This window comes from Mobula hypostoma, chromosome 2 (assembly GCF_963921235.1).
Source record: "Mobula hypostoma chromosome 2, sMobHyp1.1, whole genome shotgun sequence".
NCBI classification, from domain to species: domain Eukaryota; kingdom Metazoa; phylum Chordata; class Chondrichthyes; order Myliobatiformes; family Myliobatidae; genus Mobula; species Mobula hypostoma.
Genome location: NC_086098.1, coordinates 119,489,356 through 119,508,207, shown reverse-complemented (window position 1 = coordinate 119,508,207; position 18,852 = coordinate 119,489,356). Strand labels below are relative to the sequence as shown.

Genomic DNA, 18,852 nt, shown 5'->3' with positions numbered 1-18,852 from the left:
AAAAATCACCTACTATCATACATTTATATTTCTTACAATAGTCTGTGATCTCTCTGCAAATTTTCTCCTCTGAATTCTGTAGACTGTAGGGTGCTCTATAATATAATCCCGTTAATGTGGTCATACCTTCCTGCACTGCTCCTGTTACTATTGATGGTGAGGACGTGGATATGGTGAGGTCCTACAAGTACCTGGGGGTCTACCTGGACCACAGACATGAGTGGAGCAACAAAACAGAGGCTGCGTACAAGAAGGGCCAGAGTCGCCTCTACTTCCTGAGGAGACTGAAGTCCTTTGGAGTATGCAGGCCTCTCCTTCACATGTTTCACCAGTCTGTTGTCACCAGTACAAATTTCTATGTGGTGGTATGATGGGGCAATGGCATCTACATGGGTGATGCCAACAGGCTCAATAAACCGATTAGAAAGGCTAGCTCTGTAATAGGAGTCAAACTGGACAATTTTGGACAATGTTTCTCACCCTCTGCTTGCCACCTTGGCTGAACAGAGGAGCACTTTCAGTAATAGACTAAGACAACTGCACTGCTCCAAAGAGCACTATATGAGAACATTCTAACCCTCAGCCATCAGACTCTATAATGAATCAACCTACAGCCGGGGAAGTGATCTTGTAATCTTTGACTTGTAAATAGAAACCATAGAAAAACTACAGCACAGAAACAGGCCTTTTGGCCCTTCTTGGCTGTGCCGAACCATTTTCTGCCTAGTCCCACTGACCTGCACACGGACCATATCCCTCCATACACCTCCCATCCATGTATCTGTCCAATTTATTCTTAAATGTTAAAAAAGAACCCGCATTTACCACCTCGTCTGCCAGTTTATTCCACACTCCCACCACTCTCTGTGTGAAGAAGCCCCCCCTAATGTTCCCTTTAAACTTTCCCCCCCTCACCCTTAACCCATGTCCTTTGATTTTTTTCTCCCCTTGCCTCAGTGGGAAATGCCTGCTTGCATTCACTCTATCTATACCCATCATAATTTTATATACCTCTATCAAATCTCCCCTCATTCTTCTACGCTCCAGGAAATAAAGTCCTAACCTATTCAACCTTTCTCTGTAACTGAGTTTCTCAAGTCCCAGCAAGATCCTTGTAAACCTTCTCTGCACTCTTTCTTATTCTCTGCACTCTAACCTTATTTATATCCTTCCTGTAATTTGGTGACCAAAACTGAACACAATACTCCAGATCCGGCCTCACCAATGCCTTATACAACCTCATCATAACATTCCAGCTCTTATACTCAATACTTTGATTAATAAAGGCCAATGTACCAAAAGCTCTTTTTACGACCCTATCTACCTGTGATGCCACTTTTAGAGAATTCTGTATCTGTACTCCCAGATCCCTCTGTTCTACTGCACTCCTCAGTGCCTTACCATTTACCCTGTATGTTCTACCTTGGTTTGTCCTTCCAAAGTGCAATACCTCACACTTGTCTGTATTAAACTCCATCTGCCATTTTTCAGCCCATTTTTCCAGCTGGTCCAAATCCCTCTGCAAGCTTTGAAAACCTTCCTCACTGTCCACTTCACCTCCAATCTTTGTATCATCAGCAAATTTGCTGATCCAATTTACCACATTATCATCCAGATCATTGATATAGATGACAAATAACACTGACCCAGCACTGATCCCTGTGGCACACCACTAGTCACAGGCCTCCACTCTGAGAAGCAATTCTCTACTATCACTCTTTGGCTTCTTCCATTGAGCCAATGTCTAATCCAATTTACCAGCTCTCCATGTATACCTAGTGACTGAATTTTCCAACTAACCTCCCATGCAGGACCTTGTCAAAGGCCTTACTGAAGTCCATGTAGACAATGTCGACTGCCTTCCCTTCATCCACTTTTCTAGTAACCTCCTCGAAAAACTCCAATAGATTGGTCAAACATGACCTACCACGCACAAAGCCATGTTGACTCTCCCTAATAAGTCCCTGTCTATCCAAATGCTTGTAGATTCTGTCTCTTAGTACTCCCTCCAATAACTTACCCACTACCGACGTCAAATTTACCGGCCTATAATTTCCCGGATTACTTTTCGATTCTTTTTTAAACAACGGAACAACATGAGCCATTCTCCAATTCTCTGGCACCTCACCCATAGACACTGACATTTTAAATATATCTGCCAGGGCCCCTGCAATTTCAACACTAGTCTCCTTCAAGGTCCGAGGGAATACCCTGTCAGGTCCTGGAGATTTATCCAGTTTAATTTGCCTCCAGATAGCAAGCACCTCCTCCTTTTCAATCTGTACAGTTCCATTATCTCACTACTTGTACATTTGTACAATCTTGTACATTTTATTTTTAAGGTAACTTATTTTTATTCTTTCTTATTTTTCTTCTATTATTTGTATATCTGTGCACTTGTGGCACTGTAATTTCCCTTGGGATTAATAAAGTATCTATCTTTTTCCTCTGATCTACCCAAAGTCCTTGTGCAGGATTCCCTAAAGGTTAATTTGCAGATTGAGCCTGTGGTGAGGAAGGCAAATGCAATGTTAGCATTCATTTCAAGAGGACTAGAATATAAAAGCAAGGATGTAATGTTGAGACTTTATAAAGCATTAGTGAAGCCTCACTTGCAGTATTGTGAGCAGTTTTGGGCCCCTTATCTTAGAAAAGATGTGCTAAAACTGAAGAGGATTCAAAGGAGGTACATGAAAATGATTCCAGGATTCAATGGCTTGTCATATGAAGAGTGTTTGATGGCTCTGGGCCTGTATTCACTAGAATTCAGAAGAATGAGGGGTAACCTCATTGAAACCTATCGACTGATAGAGTTGTTGGGGAGATGATGTTTCCTGTGATGGGAGAGTCTAAGATCAGAGGACACAGCCTCAGAATAGAGGAGCGTCGTTTTAAAACAGAGATGAGAAGGAATTTCTTTGCCAGGCAGTGGTGAATCAGTGGAATTCTTTGCCACGGGCAACTGTAAAGGCCAGGTCTTTAAGTATCTTTAAGGCAGAGGATGATAGGAGTCTTGATTGGTCAGGGCATTAAGGGATATGTGGAGAAGGCTGAGAGGAGAGATTGGGGCTGAATGGAAATTGGATCAGCCATGATGAAATGGCAGAGCAGACTCAATGGGCCAAATGGCCTAATTCTAATCCTATATCTTATGGTCTTATGGTCTAAAAAGCCCCACTAGATGAGCTCTCCATTCTGTCCTATCTGAGCATTGCCATGACATTTCCCTACTAGTAATGTCACCCCTTCCCCTTTAATTCCTCCCACTCTATCACATCTAAAACAAAGTCATGCCCCTCCTGCAACTGTTTCAATATGGTTACAATTTCATAATTCCACATGCTGAACCATGCCCTAAGCTCATTTGCCTTTCCTACAATACTCCTTGCATTGAAATATACGCAGCTCAGAACATTAGCTGCACCATGCTCAACCTTTTGATTCCTGACTTTGTATGTCAGCTTAGCAACATCTTTCTCCACAACTACTCCACTATCTGTTCTAGTGCTGTGGTTCCCAGCAACTCTAGTTTAACACCGTTTCCATGCTCCCCCCCCCGCCAATCCCTATGCAGAACTAGAAAATCTACCCATAAGGATATTACTCCCCCTCCAGTTCATGTGCAAACCGCCCCTTCTGTACAGGTCAAACCTTCCCTGGAAGAGATCTTGTGTTTTAACTTAGCACCGAACACCCTGAACTCGCTTTGGAAGACCTCATCATCTCTCCTAACCATGTCATTAGTACTGATGCAGACCATGGCATCTGGCTGCTCATCCTCCCATTTGAGAATGCTGCGGACTCAATCCTTGATGTCCCTGACCCTGGCACCCAGGAGGCAACATAACATCCAGGAATCTCGTTCTCGTCCACAGAACCTCCTTTCTGTTCCCCTAACCAATGAATCCCCATCACTACAGCTTTCCTCTTCGTCTCCCTTCCCTTCTTAGCCACAGAGCCAGACTCTGCTAGAGACCTGACCACTGTGGCTTTCCTCTGCTAGGTCATCCCCTGCAACAGTATCTAAAGCAGTATACCCATTGTTGAGTGTAACAGCCACAGGGGTACTCGGCACTGGCTGCCTATCCCCTTGTTACCTCCAGACGGACACCCAGTTACCTGTGTCTTGCACTTTAGGTGTAACTACCTCCCTATATGTCCTGCTTATTAACTCCTCAGCCATCTGAAGTTCATCCAGTTCCAGCTACAATTCTTTACCACAGTTTGATAGCAGCAGCAGCTGGTTGCACTTTTTGCAGGTGTAGTCATCTGGGACACTAGAGGTCTCCCTGCATCCTTGCATTCCTGCAAGAGGAGCATTCCACTATCACCTCTTGCCTGGCATCTTCACACACTTCTTAAAAACTCTTTCTCCCTCTGTACAATACAATGTCTTCTCGAGAAATATGACACGGAAGATGGGCAAGCTGCCCCTGCTCACTTCTTTTAAACTCGCCCTCCCTCTGCACAATCCAATGTCTCCTCAGGAACTGCGGTGCACAAAATGAACATTGCTGCATAATCTGTGTACATAGCTGTCCCTTTATTTCCCAATGACTACATGGAGGACTACTGTATAAAGCATTAGAATGATTGCACTTTTCTTATCAAGCCATAGCCATATTGCCTCATTGAATGAGCTCTCCAATGTGTCTTTTTTGAGCGTAGTTATGACATTCTGCCTGATCCTCTGCTTCTTTTACTACTCTATCATATCTAAAACATCGAAACTGTGAATGTTGAATGCAAAGTCCTGTCCCTCTCCCAACAAAATCTCCATAAAGGCCACAAAATCATTATCCCATGCATTGATCCAAGCACTAAGTTTATCTGCCCTACCCATAAATCCCTGGATCGAAATAAGTACATTTCAGCTAATCATTCCCACTGTGTTCATTTACCTTGTTTCTGTATGCTTTTCCTATCAGGCGTACTTCTCCTAGCCCCTTCCTTCCTCTCCATCTTTCTACCTGCTGGCCTGCTGCTCTGGTTCCCACCCTCCTGGTACACTAGTTTAAATCATCCCAAGTAGCAGAAGCAAATCTCCTTGGAAAGCCATTGGTTTAGGTGCAACCAAACTGCTCATACAGATCCCAACTGTTTTGTAAGAGAGTCCAATGAACTATGTATCTAAAGCCCTTCCTCCTTCACCAGCTCCTTAACCACGCAGTTAACTGTACTATCTTACTAATTTGTGCATTGTTAACTCATGGAACAAAGAGTAATCCTGAAATTACCACCTTGCAGGTCCTGCTTTATAACTTACTACCAAATTCCCTAAATTCTCATTGCAGGACCTCATCTTTCTTTCTGCCTATATTATTAGCACCAGTCTAGACCAGGACTTACAGCTGCTCAACCTCCTCTTCAGAATGTCCTGTACCCACTCCGAGACATCCTTGAATTTTGCACCAGTGTGACAACACATGATGCTGGAGTCTCACTTGTCGCCAAAGAAATGTCTGTCTGTGCCCCTGACTAAATTCTCAAAGCCAGTAATGGCACGATCTGTCTGCTGTTATGTTTTCCTGAGAGCCTATCCACCACCCCCCGCTCGACAGTATCCAAAAAAGTCTAACTGCTTGAGAGTAGACAAGAGATTCCTGTATCACCTGCCTGCACCTGGCTATCAGAATGAACATTCCTAAAACTCCTGTCTTAAACATATTCTTCCTCCTATATGGACTCTAACAGTCGCTCAACCAATCAATATGGTCTGAGAAAAGCTGCAATAAGTGTTGTTGACAGTGACAGGGACACTAGACTCCTCCCTGATCTCCCACATTTGATAGAAGGAGCATATAACTCCAATGACCGGCATTGTTGTCTCTTTAATAAACCAGTAAATTACAAAAGAGGATACACTTTCTAATGCACTTATTGTTATTCGCCATCCATACCAAAGTCCAGTGTGCATGGAAGTCCACACTGTACCCTACCAGGAGTACTTCACCTCAAAAGCAGTCCTTCTCAAATGGTTGCTCTGTTGGAGCCTGCCTCCTTTTATTTGTTGCTAAGTCTGTTAGAGTGAAATTGTCATGGTCTCATCTGTAACTGTTTTTTTTTAAAATCTCACTGCTCCACCTACTCACCACAGTTATTTAATTTTCATCGTCATGTGGTTCATTCATTGGCAGTCCCTTTACAATAAGTTGGATGGTATACAGGAAACTGCCACAACTCACAATATCCCCTCTCAGGAATAATGCTGAGCACCTCAAGGACAGAACAGGCAAAAAGAAACACTGATTTGACATGATGTTAACTTAACTAAGTATATATTGCAACCAGAAGCGTCCATTCAATTCAAAAGTTGCACCATGCAAAACTGAGAAACCATTATTGTGCAATCGAATTTCCAAGCAATAAAATCCCAAAGTAAAGCTAAGAATATAGAAAGATTCACCTCCATTCTTTTAATAATGATGTGTGAATCCTGGTCCCATATGTGAACTGTACCACCCTCAGTTATATACTCCTTACAGGCTGTAACCATTTGGTTTGTGACCTAATATTGATTTTAAAAAAAGTACCATATTAGAATTGACAAAAAGCGGAATGATTCAGATATTAGGCAAAGAGTTATGCTGCAGCTATATGAAACTAAGGAAGTCATGCTGCTGTTATATAAAACTTTAATCAGTTCTGGTCACCCCATTACAGGAAGGACGTGAAGACTGGAGAGGGTCCAAGAGGCTTACAGGCTGCTTGAATTTAAAGGGCATGAACTATAAGGAAAGGTTGGACAAACTTGTGCTGGTCTCCCTAGAGTATCTGAGATTGAAGGAAGAACTAATAAATGTTTTTAAAATTGTGAAGGGAATGGACAGGGTAGGCAGTCATAACCTTTCCCCCAGGGCTGAAATGTCAAACTCCAGATGACATGCTTTTAAGGTGAGAGGGGGGAAGTTTAAAGACTACATGAGGGGCAAGTATTTCTTTTTAAATCTTTTTATTGAATTAGTACACAAAAGGTAAAACATACAGAAACTAATACACTGTTGTGATATAAATTTACAAGAGATATTAATACATAAAAAAGTACAAACAGTGCAGTTTAGTTATAAAATAACGAGGTAATATAGTAGTATACTTATTTTCCATATATATCAATAAAGAGAAGAAAAAACCCAAAAAGGACCCCAAAAAAAAACCCACCGTGTAACTAACCTAAAAAGCAAAGCAAAGCAATGGGCTAACTAGGTACCAAATAGACTTAAACAACTTAAACAATCACGTCCTCAAACCCAACCTCCATTAATAACAGTTAAAAACCAAGAAGGGAATGTAAATATGGTCAAAGAGAAAAAAAAGTTACATTAAATGAAAATGTTGAATAAAAGATCTCCAGATCTGTTCAAATTTAACTGAAGTATCATAAAGGTTACTTCTGATTTTTTCCAAATTTAAACATAGTATTATTTGAGAAAACCAAAAAAACGTAGTTGGGGCATTAATCTCCTCCCAATGTTGTAAAATACATTTTTCGCCATTAAAGTAAGGAATGCAATCATTCTACGGGCTGAAGGGGAAAGATTACTGGAAATTTTAGGTAATCCAAAGATGGCAGTAATAGGATGGGGAGAAATATCTATATTCAATACCTTTGAGATAATATTAAAAATGCCTTTCCAAAAAGTTTCCAGAGTAGGACAGAACCAAAACGTATGAGTTAAGGAAGCTATCTCCCCATGACATCTATCACAAAGAGGGTTAATATGAAAATAAAAATGAGCTAATTTATCTTTAGACATATGTGCTCTATGAACAACTTTAAATTGAATTAGGGAATGTTTGGAACAGATAGAGGAAGTATTGACTAGTTGTAAAATATGCGCCCAGTCATCCGCCAAAATAGTAAAGCCCAATTCCTTTTCCCAATCGGACCTAATCTTATCGAATGGAGCTATCCTAAGTTTCATGATAGTATTATAAATAATAGCAGTTACACCTTTCTGACATGGGTTAAGGTTAATTATAGTATCTAAAATATATGTAAAAAATATAACGCTGGAAAGGAAGGAAGTATGGTACTTAGGAAATTTCTAACTTGGAGATATCTAAAAATATGTATTCTTGGTAAGTTATATTTGTTAGATAATTGTTCAAAAGACATAAGGGAGCCGTCTGAAAATAAATCCAGAAACCGTGATATACCATTGGTCTTCCAAATTTGAAAGGCATGGTCCATAGAGGAAGGGGGAAAGAATACATTGCCTAAAATAGGAATCGCTAGCCCAAATTGATTAAGATTGAAAAATTTTCGGAATTGAAACCAAATGCGTAAGGTATGTTTAACTATCGGGTTACAAAGCTGTTTATGGCATTTCAAATCGAAAGGAAGAGAAGAACCTAAAATGGAGCCAAGTGCATAATCTTGAGCAGATTGTAATTCCAATGCTACCCATTTAGGAATGGATAGTGTATCTTGGTCAGGTAACCAAAATTTCATGTGTCAAATATTAATTGCCCAATAATAAAATCTAAAATTAGGTAATGCCAAACCTCCATCTCTCTTAGCTTTCTGTAGATGTATTCTACCCAGTCTCAGGTTTTTATTTTGCCAAATAAATGAAGAAATTTTAGAGTCAACTTTGTCAAAAATTGATTTTGGAACAAAAATCCGTAATGCCTGAAGTATATATAAACATTTTGGCAGAATAAACATCTTAACAGCGTTAATACGACCAATCAAAATTAGATAAAATGGAGACCATTTAAATGAAAGTTGTGTAATGTGGTCAATCACGGGTAGGAAATTAGTCTTAAATAAATCCTTATGTTTACAGGTAATTTTAATCCCAAGACATGAAAAATGATTATTAACCAATTTAAACGGCAGGTTCTGATATAAGGGAACTTGCTTATTAATCGGAAAAAGTTCACTCTTATTGAGATTTAACTTATAACCTGAAAAGAGACTAAATTGTGCTAATAAATCTAAAGCTGCAGGAATAGATTTTTAATGATAAGAAATATATAAAAGTCATCAGCATAAAGTGATACTTTAAGAGACTTTAAACCACAAGTTATACCAATAATGTTAGGAGATTCTCGAATAGCAATTTCAAGAGGTTCTAATGCTATATCAAATAATAAAGGACTAAGAGGACAACCTTGTCTGGTACCTCGAAAAAGAGGAAAAAATGGTGAATTTAAAGTGTTAGTACGAACTGAGGCCATAGGAGAATGATATAACAATTTGATCCAGGATGTAAATTTCCGGCTGAAGTTAAACATTTCAAGCACCATAAATAAGTAAGGCCATTCGACCCTGTCAAAGGCTTTTTCAGCGTCTAGAGAAATGACGCATTCAGAATCATTTTGTGGCGGGGTATAGACAATGTTTAAAAGTGTATGAATATTATACAAAGAATAACGATTTTTCATAAAACCCGTTTGGTCTTCCGAGATAATATAAGGAAGTGCTTTTTCTAGTCTGTTTGCTAATAATTTAGAAAAAATTTTAGAGTCAACATTCAACAAGGATATTGGTCCATATGATGCACATTGAGCAGGGTCTTTATCCTTCTTTAATATTAAAGAGCTCGATGCTTTATAAAAGGATTCGGGTAGTTTACCAAGTTTTAATGAGGCCTCCAGAACCTTGAATAGCCAAGGGATTAATGAGGATGCAAAAAATTTATAAAATTCCACGGTAAACCCATCAGGACCAGGAGCTTTCCCCGGGTTCATAGAAAAATAACATTCTTAATCTCATCAGTGGTAAAGGAAGTATCTAACATAGAACATATATCGTGTGAAATCTTAGGGAAATCTGGGTTATCTAAAAAGTCACACATATGTTTAGAATCTCATGGAGACTCTGATTGATATAAAGAGGAATAAAAGTCAAAAAAGGATTGATTAACCTCAGCTTGATCAAATGTCAGTTGATCTTTTTGATTATAAATCTGATTAATTTGAAATTTAGTAGAGTTAGTCTTCAACTGAGAGGGGCAAGTATTTCTTACATAGAGACTGGTAGCTGTCTAGTGATAGTGGAAATAGGCAGTTTGGTGGAGATTAAAATGCTGTTAGATAGCCACAAATATGAAGGGAATGGAGGGATATAGATGATACACACAAGGAGGACGTTTAGTCGAAATTAACATCAAGATCAACACAACTTCATGGGCCAAATAGCCTGTCCAGTTCTGTACTGTTCTATATTTATTAAACTCAGAAACAGAATAAGATAACTACCTTAATAAAAAGGGAGGTCATCTGCTGTGAAGTGTTGTAATACCTTGATACATTGTGGATCATTTGAATTGCATTTATCAAATTTGGAACACCTTTTGTCATGGTCACCTAGAAAATGAATAATTTCAGAACAGTGTTGCTAGTAGATAAAATGTTCAAAATACTGCATAGAATTAAAAGTTGTATTACTTTCTTCATTGTGTGGAAGTCCATTCAATAAAATCATGTGACAGCTGGAAGGGTAACTCCTAAAGGTGCTCATAACATTTTGAACAGAAATTCTGGAAATACTCACCAGGTCAGGCAGTATGGGTGAAAGAGGAACAGTTAATATATTAATGAGCTCCTTTAATTTTCTTCCCAATTCTGACAAAGGGTCTTCAAATGGAAACATTAGCTCTGTGCTTCTTCTACGAGTGCAACCTGAAGGGCTCAGTATTATGTTTTATTTCAGATTTCTAGCATCTGCAATTTTTTTAATCTTCAGTTAATGTTTCAGGTTGATCACATCTAATTGGAACTCCTGGAAGTGTTTTACTTTCTCATAGATACTGCTTGATCTGCTGAGTATTTCCAGCATTTTCTGTTTGCAGATTTTCAGCATCTGAAGATTTTTTTCTTAAATTTTAAAGCTTATAATGCAACATGAAACTCTTCATATTTGAAGTTGCTTATAGATCATACGACATGGGAACAAAATTAGACTAGGCAGCCCATCGAGTCTGCTCCATCATCGTTGATCCTGGATCCCACTCAACCCCATACACCTAACTTCTTTCCATACCCTTTGATGCCCCAACTGATCAGGAAACTATCAACTTTCGCCTTAAATATACCCATAGATTTGGCCTCCATCGCAGACTGTGGCAGAGCATTCCATGGATACACTACTCTCTGGCTAAAAGATTTCCTCCTTATCTCCGCTCTAAAAGATTACCTCAATTTTCAGGCTGTGCTCTCTAGTTCTGGATACCACACCATAGAAAACATCCTCTCCACATCCACCCTCTCTAGCCCTTTCAACATTCTGTAGGTTTCAATGAGATCCCCACACATTCTTCTAATTTCCAGTGAGTACAGGCCCAAAGATGCCAAACGCTCCTCATATAACCCCTTCATTCCTGGAATCATCCTCGTGAACCTGCTCTGAACTCTCTCCAATGACAACACATCCTTTCTGAGATATGTGGCCGAAAACTGTTGACAATATTCCAAGTGTAGCATGACTAGTGTCTTATAAAGCCTCAGCATTACCTCCTTGCTTTTATGTTCTGTTCCCTTTGAAATAAATGCCAACATTGCATTTGCCTTCTTTACCACAGACTCAACCTGTAAATTAACCTTCTGGGAGTCTTGCACGGGGACTCCCAAGTCCCTCTGCACCTCTGATGTCTGAACCTTCTCCCCATTTAGATAATAGTCCGCACTATTGTTCCTTTTACCAAAATGAATTAGCATACGTTTTCCACCACTGTACTCCATCTGCCACTTTTATGCCCATTCTTCCAAGTTGTCTAAGTCTTGCTGCAATCACATTGCTTCTTCAGCAGTACCTACCCCTCCACCTATCTTTGTATTAACCACAAACTTTGCCATAAAGCCATCAATTCCAATATCCAAATCACTGACAAACAATGTGAAAAGTAGCCGTCCCAATACTGACCCCTGAGGAACATCACTAGTCACTGGCAGCCAACTAGAAAAGGCCCGTTTTATTCCCACCCGCTGCCTCCTGCCCGTCAGCCATTCCGCTATCCATGCCAATATCGTTCCTGTAAGACCACAGGATTTTATTTCGTTAAGCAACCCCATATGTGACACTTTATAATATGCCTTCTGAAAATTCAAGTAAGTGACATCCACTGCCTTACCCTGCTTGTGTAATAGATTTCTCAGGCAAGATTTCCCTTCACAGAAACCATGCCGACTTTGACTTATTTTATCATTGGTCTCCAAGTACCGGAAACCTCATCCTTAATAATACACTCCAACACTTTCCCAACCACCGAGATTAGGCTAATTGATGCATAACTTCCTCCCTCCCTTCTTAAAGAGGAGTGACATTTACAATCTTCCAGTCCTCTGGGACCATGCCAGAATCAAGTTATTCTTGAAAGAACATGACCAATGCAGCTATTATCTCTTCAGCAACCTCCTTCAGGACTCTGGGATATAGTCCATCTGGTCCAGGTGACATCCACTTTAAGACCTTTGAGTTTGCCTAGCACATTTTCCTTTGTAATAGCAATGGCACACACTCCTACTCCCTGACACTCATGGACTTCTGACACACTGTTAGTACCTTCCACAGTGAAGACTGATGCAAAATATCCATTAAATTCATCTGCCGTTTCTTTGTCCCCCATTACTACCTCACCAGCATCATTTTCCATTATATAACTGAAAAAAAACTTTTGGTATCCTGCTTTATATTATTGGCTAGTTTGCCCTCATAGTTCATCTTTTCCCTTGTTATAGCTTTTTTTAGTTGCCTTTTGTTGGACTTTAAAAGCTTCTCAATCATCCAACTTCCCACTCACTTTTACTACCTTATATGCCCTTTCCTTGACTTTTATGCAGTCCTTAACTTCCCTTGTTGCTTACCTGTGCCCTTAGAGAACAACTTCTTCTGTGGGACATATTTATCCTGTGCCTTGTGAACTATTCCCAGAAGCTTCAGGCATCCCTGCTCTGCTGTCATCCCTACCAGCATCCTCCTCCAATCCACCTGGTCAAGCTCCTCTCTCATGCCTCTGTAATTCCCTTTATTCCATTGTGATACTGATACTTCTGACTTATGCTTCTCCCTCTCAAATTGAAGTATGAATTTAATCATATTACGATCTCGGCTCCTAAGTGTTTCTTTACATTAAGGTCCCTAATTAGATCTGAGTTATAAAACAACACCCAATCTAAGATAGCCTTTCCCTGAATAGGCTCAAGCACAAGCTGCTCTAAAAAGCCATTTCATAGGCATTCAACAAATTACCTTTCTTACGATCTGACACCAACCTGATTTTCCCAATCCCATTGCTATTGAAATCCCCCATTATAATTGTGTCATTACACTTATTATATGCCTTTTTCAGCTCCCTTTGCAAACTCAACCCCACATCTTGGCTGATATTTGGAGGCAGATACGTATATGATTCCCATAATGTTTATTTCACCCTTGCAGTTTCTTAACTCCACCCACAAAGATTCAAAATTCTCTGACCTATGTCATCTCTTTCTAATTATGGCATTCCACCTCTTACCAACAGAGCCACACACTGTTATAAGCATGTTTAAAATATGCTTATCAAAAGAATATTATCTAAGCAAACCAAGATTAGAAAATAATTAGTGATATCAAATATATAACAGCAACACGTCTGACAGACAAATTTAGAGACCTAAAGCTTAATGCTTTGAAGATGCTCTGCCATCTTTACTTTATGAGTAGTGCAAAAAAATCACTATTTTCATATTTAAGTAGAAATCTTCCGCAATTTCATTGGTAACCAGAGGACATGAAAAATAATCTAGCAGGCTCGGAGAGGCACAATCCAAGAGTTTTTATAGGTGTATTAAGAGTATTAGTGTGGCTGAAAGAGATGTCTCCTTAAAGGTCCGCATGACCCTTTCATGAAAGGAAAAAGTCAATAAGATTTGAATAGTTCAGCAGAAAGCCGTTGATTAGACAATCAGGATTTGAATTGGTCAGACTCAGCAGAAAGCAGCTGATTGGGCAGTCGAGGTCAGGTGACCAAGCATTTTGAAAAGCTCAAACAGATAAATAGAAGGGTAGCTCAAGCGGAGCGACCTGTGGAAAGTGGCCAGAGAGTGAGTGGGCCAGTGAGGGAGTGGAGCTTTGAGGCTTTGACGAGAAGAGGAGGAGGGCAAGCTTGCTCGCAGTTAGTCTTTACAATGCCTCCTGAGACGGTAATGTGCCTCTCATGTGAGATGTGGCAGTCTTGGGGGAACGCCCCTCTCTCGCAGAGTCACATCTGCCAGAAGTGCATATGGCTGGGCAATCTGGAAGACCGTGTAAGGAATCTGGAGCAGCAGCTGGATGACCTTCAACTCATATGGGAGAATGAGGCAGTCATAGATGAGAGCTACAGGGAGGTAGTCACACCTAGGCTATCGGAAGCAGGTCGTTGGGTGACAGTCAGAGGGGTGAAAGTGAAGGTGAGCAGACAGGTAGTGCAGAGCACCCTTGTAGACATTCCCCTGAATAATAAGTTTACCATCCTGGATATTGTTGGAGGGGACGAGCGACCAGGTGTGAGCCACGGTGGCAGGGCCTCTGGCACTGAGTCTGACCCGGTGGTGCAGAAGGGTGGGACGGAGAAGAGGAGAGCTGTCGTCATTGGAGACTCTATAGTCAGGGGAGCAGACAGGAGATTTTGTGGATGTGAGAAGGACACCCGCATGGTTTGTTGCCTCCCGGGTGCCAGGGTCCAGGATGTCTCTGACCGGGTGCACGACATCCTGGTACGAGAGGGAAAGCAGCCAGAAATCGTGATACATGTTGGTACCAACAACATAGGCAGGAAGAGGGATGAGGTCCTGAAGTGTGACTTTTAGGAGCTAGGCAGAAGGCTGAAGAACAGGACCTCAAGCGTGGCATCCTCAGGATTGCTGCCAGTGCTACGTGACAATTATGGTATTTAATTGGAGGAGATGGCAGTTGAATGCATGGCTGAGGAGTTGGTGCAGGGAGCAGGGTTTTAGATTTTTGGATCATTGGGATCTCTTCTAGGAAAGATGGGACCTGTACAGATTGGATGGGTTGCACCTGAACCTGAAGGGGAGCAATGTCCTTGCAGGTAGGTTTGCTAGCATGGTTCAGGAGGGTTTAAACTAATTTGCAAGGGGGATGGGACCCGGAGCGATAGAGCAGTGAAAGAAGTGCATGGAGTAAAGCCAGATCTAGCATATAGAGAGGCCTTGAGGAAAGAGAAGCAGAATAAAGGGTGTAAAGGTAGTAAGGTAGAAGGGCTGAAGTGTGTGTACCTCAATGCAAGAAGCATCAGGATCAAAGGTGATGAACTGAAAGTGATGAATACATACATGGAATTATGATGTAGTGGCCATTACAGGGACTTAGCTGGCACCAGGGCAGGAATGGATTCTCAATATTCCTGGATTTCAGTGCTTTAAAAGGGATGGGGGTGAAGGGGAGGAGGGGTGGCATTACTGGTCAGAGATACTATTACAGCTACAGGAAGGGTGGGTAAAGTAGCAAGATCCTCTTTTGAGTCATTATGGGTGGAAGTCAGGAACGGGAAGGGAGCAGTTACTCTATTGGGGGTATTCTATAGGCCCCCTGGTAGCAGCAGAGATACAGAGGAGCAGATTGGGAGGCAGATTTTGGAAAGGTGCAAAAAATAACAGGGTTGTTATCATGGGTGACTTTAACTTCCCTAATATTGATTGGCACCTGATTAGTTCCAAGGGTTCAGATGGGGCAGAGTTTATTAAGTGTGTCCAGAACGGATTCCTGTCACAATATGTGGACAGGCCGACTAGGGGGAATGCCATACTAGATCTAGTACTAGGTAATGAACCGGGTCAGGTCACAGATCTCTCAGTGGGTGAGCATCTGGGGGAAAGTGACCACCGCTCCCTGGCCTTTACCATTATTATGGAAAAGGATAGAATCAGAGAGGACAGGAAAATTTTTAATTGGGGAAGGGCAAATTATGAGGCTGTAAGACTAGAACTTGCAGGTGTGAATTGGGATGATGTTTTTGCAGGGAAATGTACTATGGACATGTGGTCGATGTTTAGAGATCTCTTGCAGGACGTTAGGGATAAATTTGTCCCGGTGAGGAAGATAAAGAATGGTAGGGTGAAGGAACCATGGGTGACAAGTAAGGTGGAAAATCTAGTCAGGTGGAAGAAGGCAGCATACATGAGGTTTAGGAAGCAAGGATCAGATGGGTCTATTGAGGAATATAGGGAAGTAAGAAAGGAGCTTAAGAAGGGACTGAGAAGAGCAAGAAGGGGGCATGAGAAGGCCTTGGCGAGTCGGGTAAAGGAAAACCCCAAGGCATTCTTCAATTATGTGAAGAACAAAAGGATGACAGGAGTGAAGGTAGGACCGATTAGAGATAAAGGTGGGAAGATGTGCTTGGAGGCTGTGGAAGTGAGCGAGGTCCTCAATGAATACTTCTCTTCGGTATTCACCAATGAGAGGGAACTTGATGATGCTGAGGACAATATGAGTGAGGTTGATGTTCTGCAGCATGTTGATATTAAGGGAGAGGAGGTGTTGGAGTTGTTAAAATACATTAGGACTGATAAGTCCCTGGGGCCTGACGGAATCTTCCCTAGGCTGCTCCATGAGGCGAGGGAAGAGACTGCTGAGCCACTGGCTAGGATCTTTATGTCCTCGTTGTCCACGGGCATGGTACCGGAGGATTGGAGGGAGGCGAATGTTGTCCCCTTGTTCAAAAAAGGTAGTAGGGTAATTATAGACCAGTGAGCCTTGCGTCTGTGGTGGGAAAGCTGTTGGAAAAGATTCTTAGAGATAGGATCTATGGGCATTTAGAGAATCATGGTCTGATCAGGGACAGTCAGCATGGCATAAACATTGACTTCTCAAACTTCCGCTAATGCCCCACCTCCCCCTCGTACCCCATCTGTTATTTATTTATATACACACATTCTTTCTCTCTCTCTCTCTCCTTTTTCTCCCTCTGTCCCTCTCACGATACCTCTCGCCCATCCTCTGGCTTTTCCCCCCCTTCCCCTTCTCTTTCTCCCTGGGCCTCCTGTCCCATGATCCTCTCATATCCCTTTTGCCAATCAACTGTCCAGCTCTTGGCTCCATCCCTCCCCCTCCTGTCTTCTCCTATCATTTTGGATCTCCCCCTCCCCCTCCCACTTTCAAATCTCTTGCTCACTCTTCTTTCAGTTAGTCCTGACGAAGGGTCTTGGCCTGAAACCTCGACTGTACCTCTTCCTAGAGATGCTGCCTGGCCTGCTGCGTTCACCGGCAACTTTGAAGGATGTTTTCCTATTACCTTTAAATAATAGTTAAACCCACAATGCCCCAACCTAAATCTTGTTAATTTCACCATATCTCTACAACTTAAAAGGTAACAGCCTGAGACCTTTTTAATTAGTGGGTGACTAGAAAAATAATGCCTGCCCCTTAATTCATTTTTCCAATCCTCCTGCCACTTCTTCTCTATACCTTTTTTAATCTTACTTCTCAATTCTGTCCTGCCTAGGGGAACTCTAATTTCTACTTGCCTGCTCTGTAAGGAAGTCTTTGCAATTCCATCCACAATTTCATTTCCCTCCACCCCAGCATGCCCAGGTATCCATGAAAATCTAACTGCACAACCCATCTTCCCTACTGTAAACAACACTAAGAGAATCTCAATAACTATGTCAGGACGAGCTTTTGATTTACTCCCTTTTATAGCCTCTAAGGCAGCAGCAGAATCCAAACAGATGATAACCCTACGTGGTCGAGAGTCTTCTATCCATCATAAGGCCCAGAGGATTGCTAATAATTCTGTTGCAAAGACAGAAACGCCATCTGAAACCCGGTGACCAATCTTAACTCCAAGTTGAGACTCATACATCCCAAATCCTGCCCCATTGCTCTCTGGGTCCACTGAGCCATCAGTAAAAATCTTCAGATAAGAGCCCCATTTATTATTTAAATATTCATTTGTGATCAATGCTGATGAAATTGCATTGCTTCCTTGAAGCTGAAAAAGGAGGAATTGGTCTACTTCCTGTTCTGGAAAGAGCCAAAAAGGGATGGGCAGCAAGCAAATTTGGTCAACTATGTCTTCCTCAGTCAGTTTCAATTTCACAGCCCAGTTATTAACCAAATCTAAAAATGGGTATCTTTTAATTTTACTCTGGCGCTCCAACTTCCCCTGCAAAAGACACTTTGGTGGACAGCTGCGATTGAATCCATTTAGTTTTGCCCAATACTGCAGGCCCAACTGAATTCGTCCACTGCTGTGCTCTGACACTCCTATCTGCTTTAAAAGGCAGCTATCATACTGGTATCCAATCACAGCAGGGTGAGCTGCCTTAACAATTAACACCTGGTAGCACTCACATCTTCTGTGATGATGTGCTTTGAGAGGTTGCTTATGACTCAACTAAATTCTTGTCTGAGCAAAGACTACACCTGCAGTAATTTGCCCACCGTCACAGCAGATCTATAGCAGATGCAGTCTCACTGGTTCTCCACTCGGCTGTGGAACACAGCAAAACATACATCAGCTTTTTTTTTCCAATTACAGTTCAGCATTTAACACCATCATCCCCTCAGTAATAATAAACAAGCTTCAAAACGAAAGCCATTGTCCCTCCCCCTGCAATTGAATCCCTGACTTCCTTATCAGAGAACCACTATCAGTACAGATTGATAATATCACCTTCTCCTCACAGACAATCAATACAGGTGCACCTTAAGGATGCATGCTTAGCCCATTGCTCTACTTTCTCTACACTCACAACTCTATGGCTAAATACAGCTCAAATGCCATCTATGAATTCATAAATGACACCATTGTTGTTGGTAAAACCTGAGATGGTGATAAGGAAGAGTAAAAGAGTGAGATAATTTAACTATTTGATTGGTGTCATAACAATCTTGCACTCAGTGACAGCAAGACAAAGGAA

The 18,852-nt window shown here is 41.4% G+C and overlaps 1 protein-coding gene across 1 annotated transcript in view; it reads right to left on the bottom strand.

The window, feature by feature from the left end:
• Window positions 1-18,852, bottom strand: part of LOC134357440 (dynein axonemal heavy chain 8-like) — a 1,088,497-nt gene that overhangs the window by 966,107 nt on the left and 103,538 nt on the right. Inside the window, exons 9-10 of the mRNA XM_063069028.1 lie at window positions 10,207-10,314; window positions 6,407-6,508 (exon numbers count right to left, since the gene is read on the bottom strand). Coding sequence (XP_062925098.1) covers window positions 6,407-6,508; window positions 10,207-10,314 — 210 coding nt within the window. The remainder of the gene's footprint in view (window positions 1-6,406; window positions 6,509-10,206; window positions 10,315-18,852) is intronic.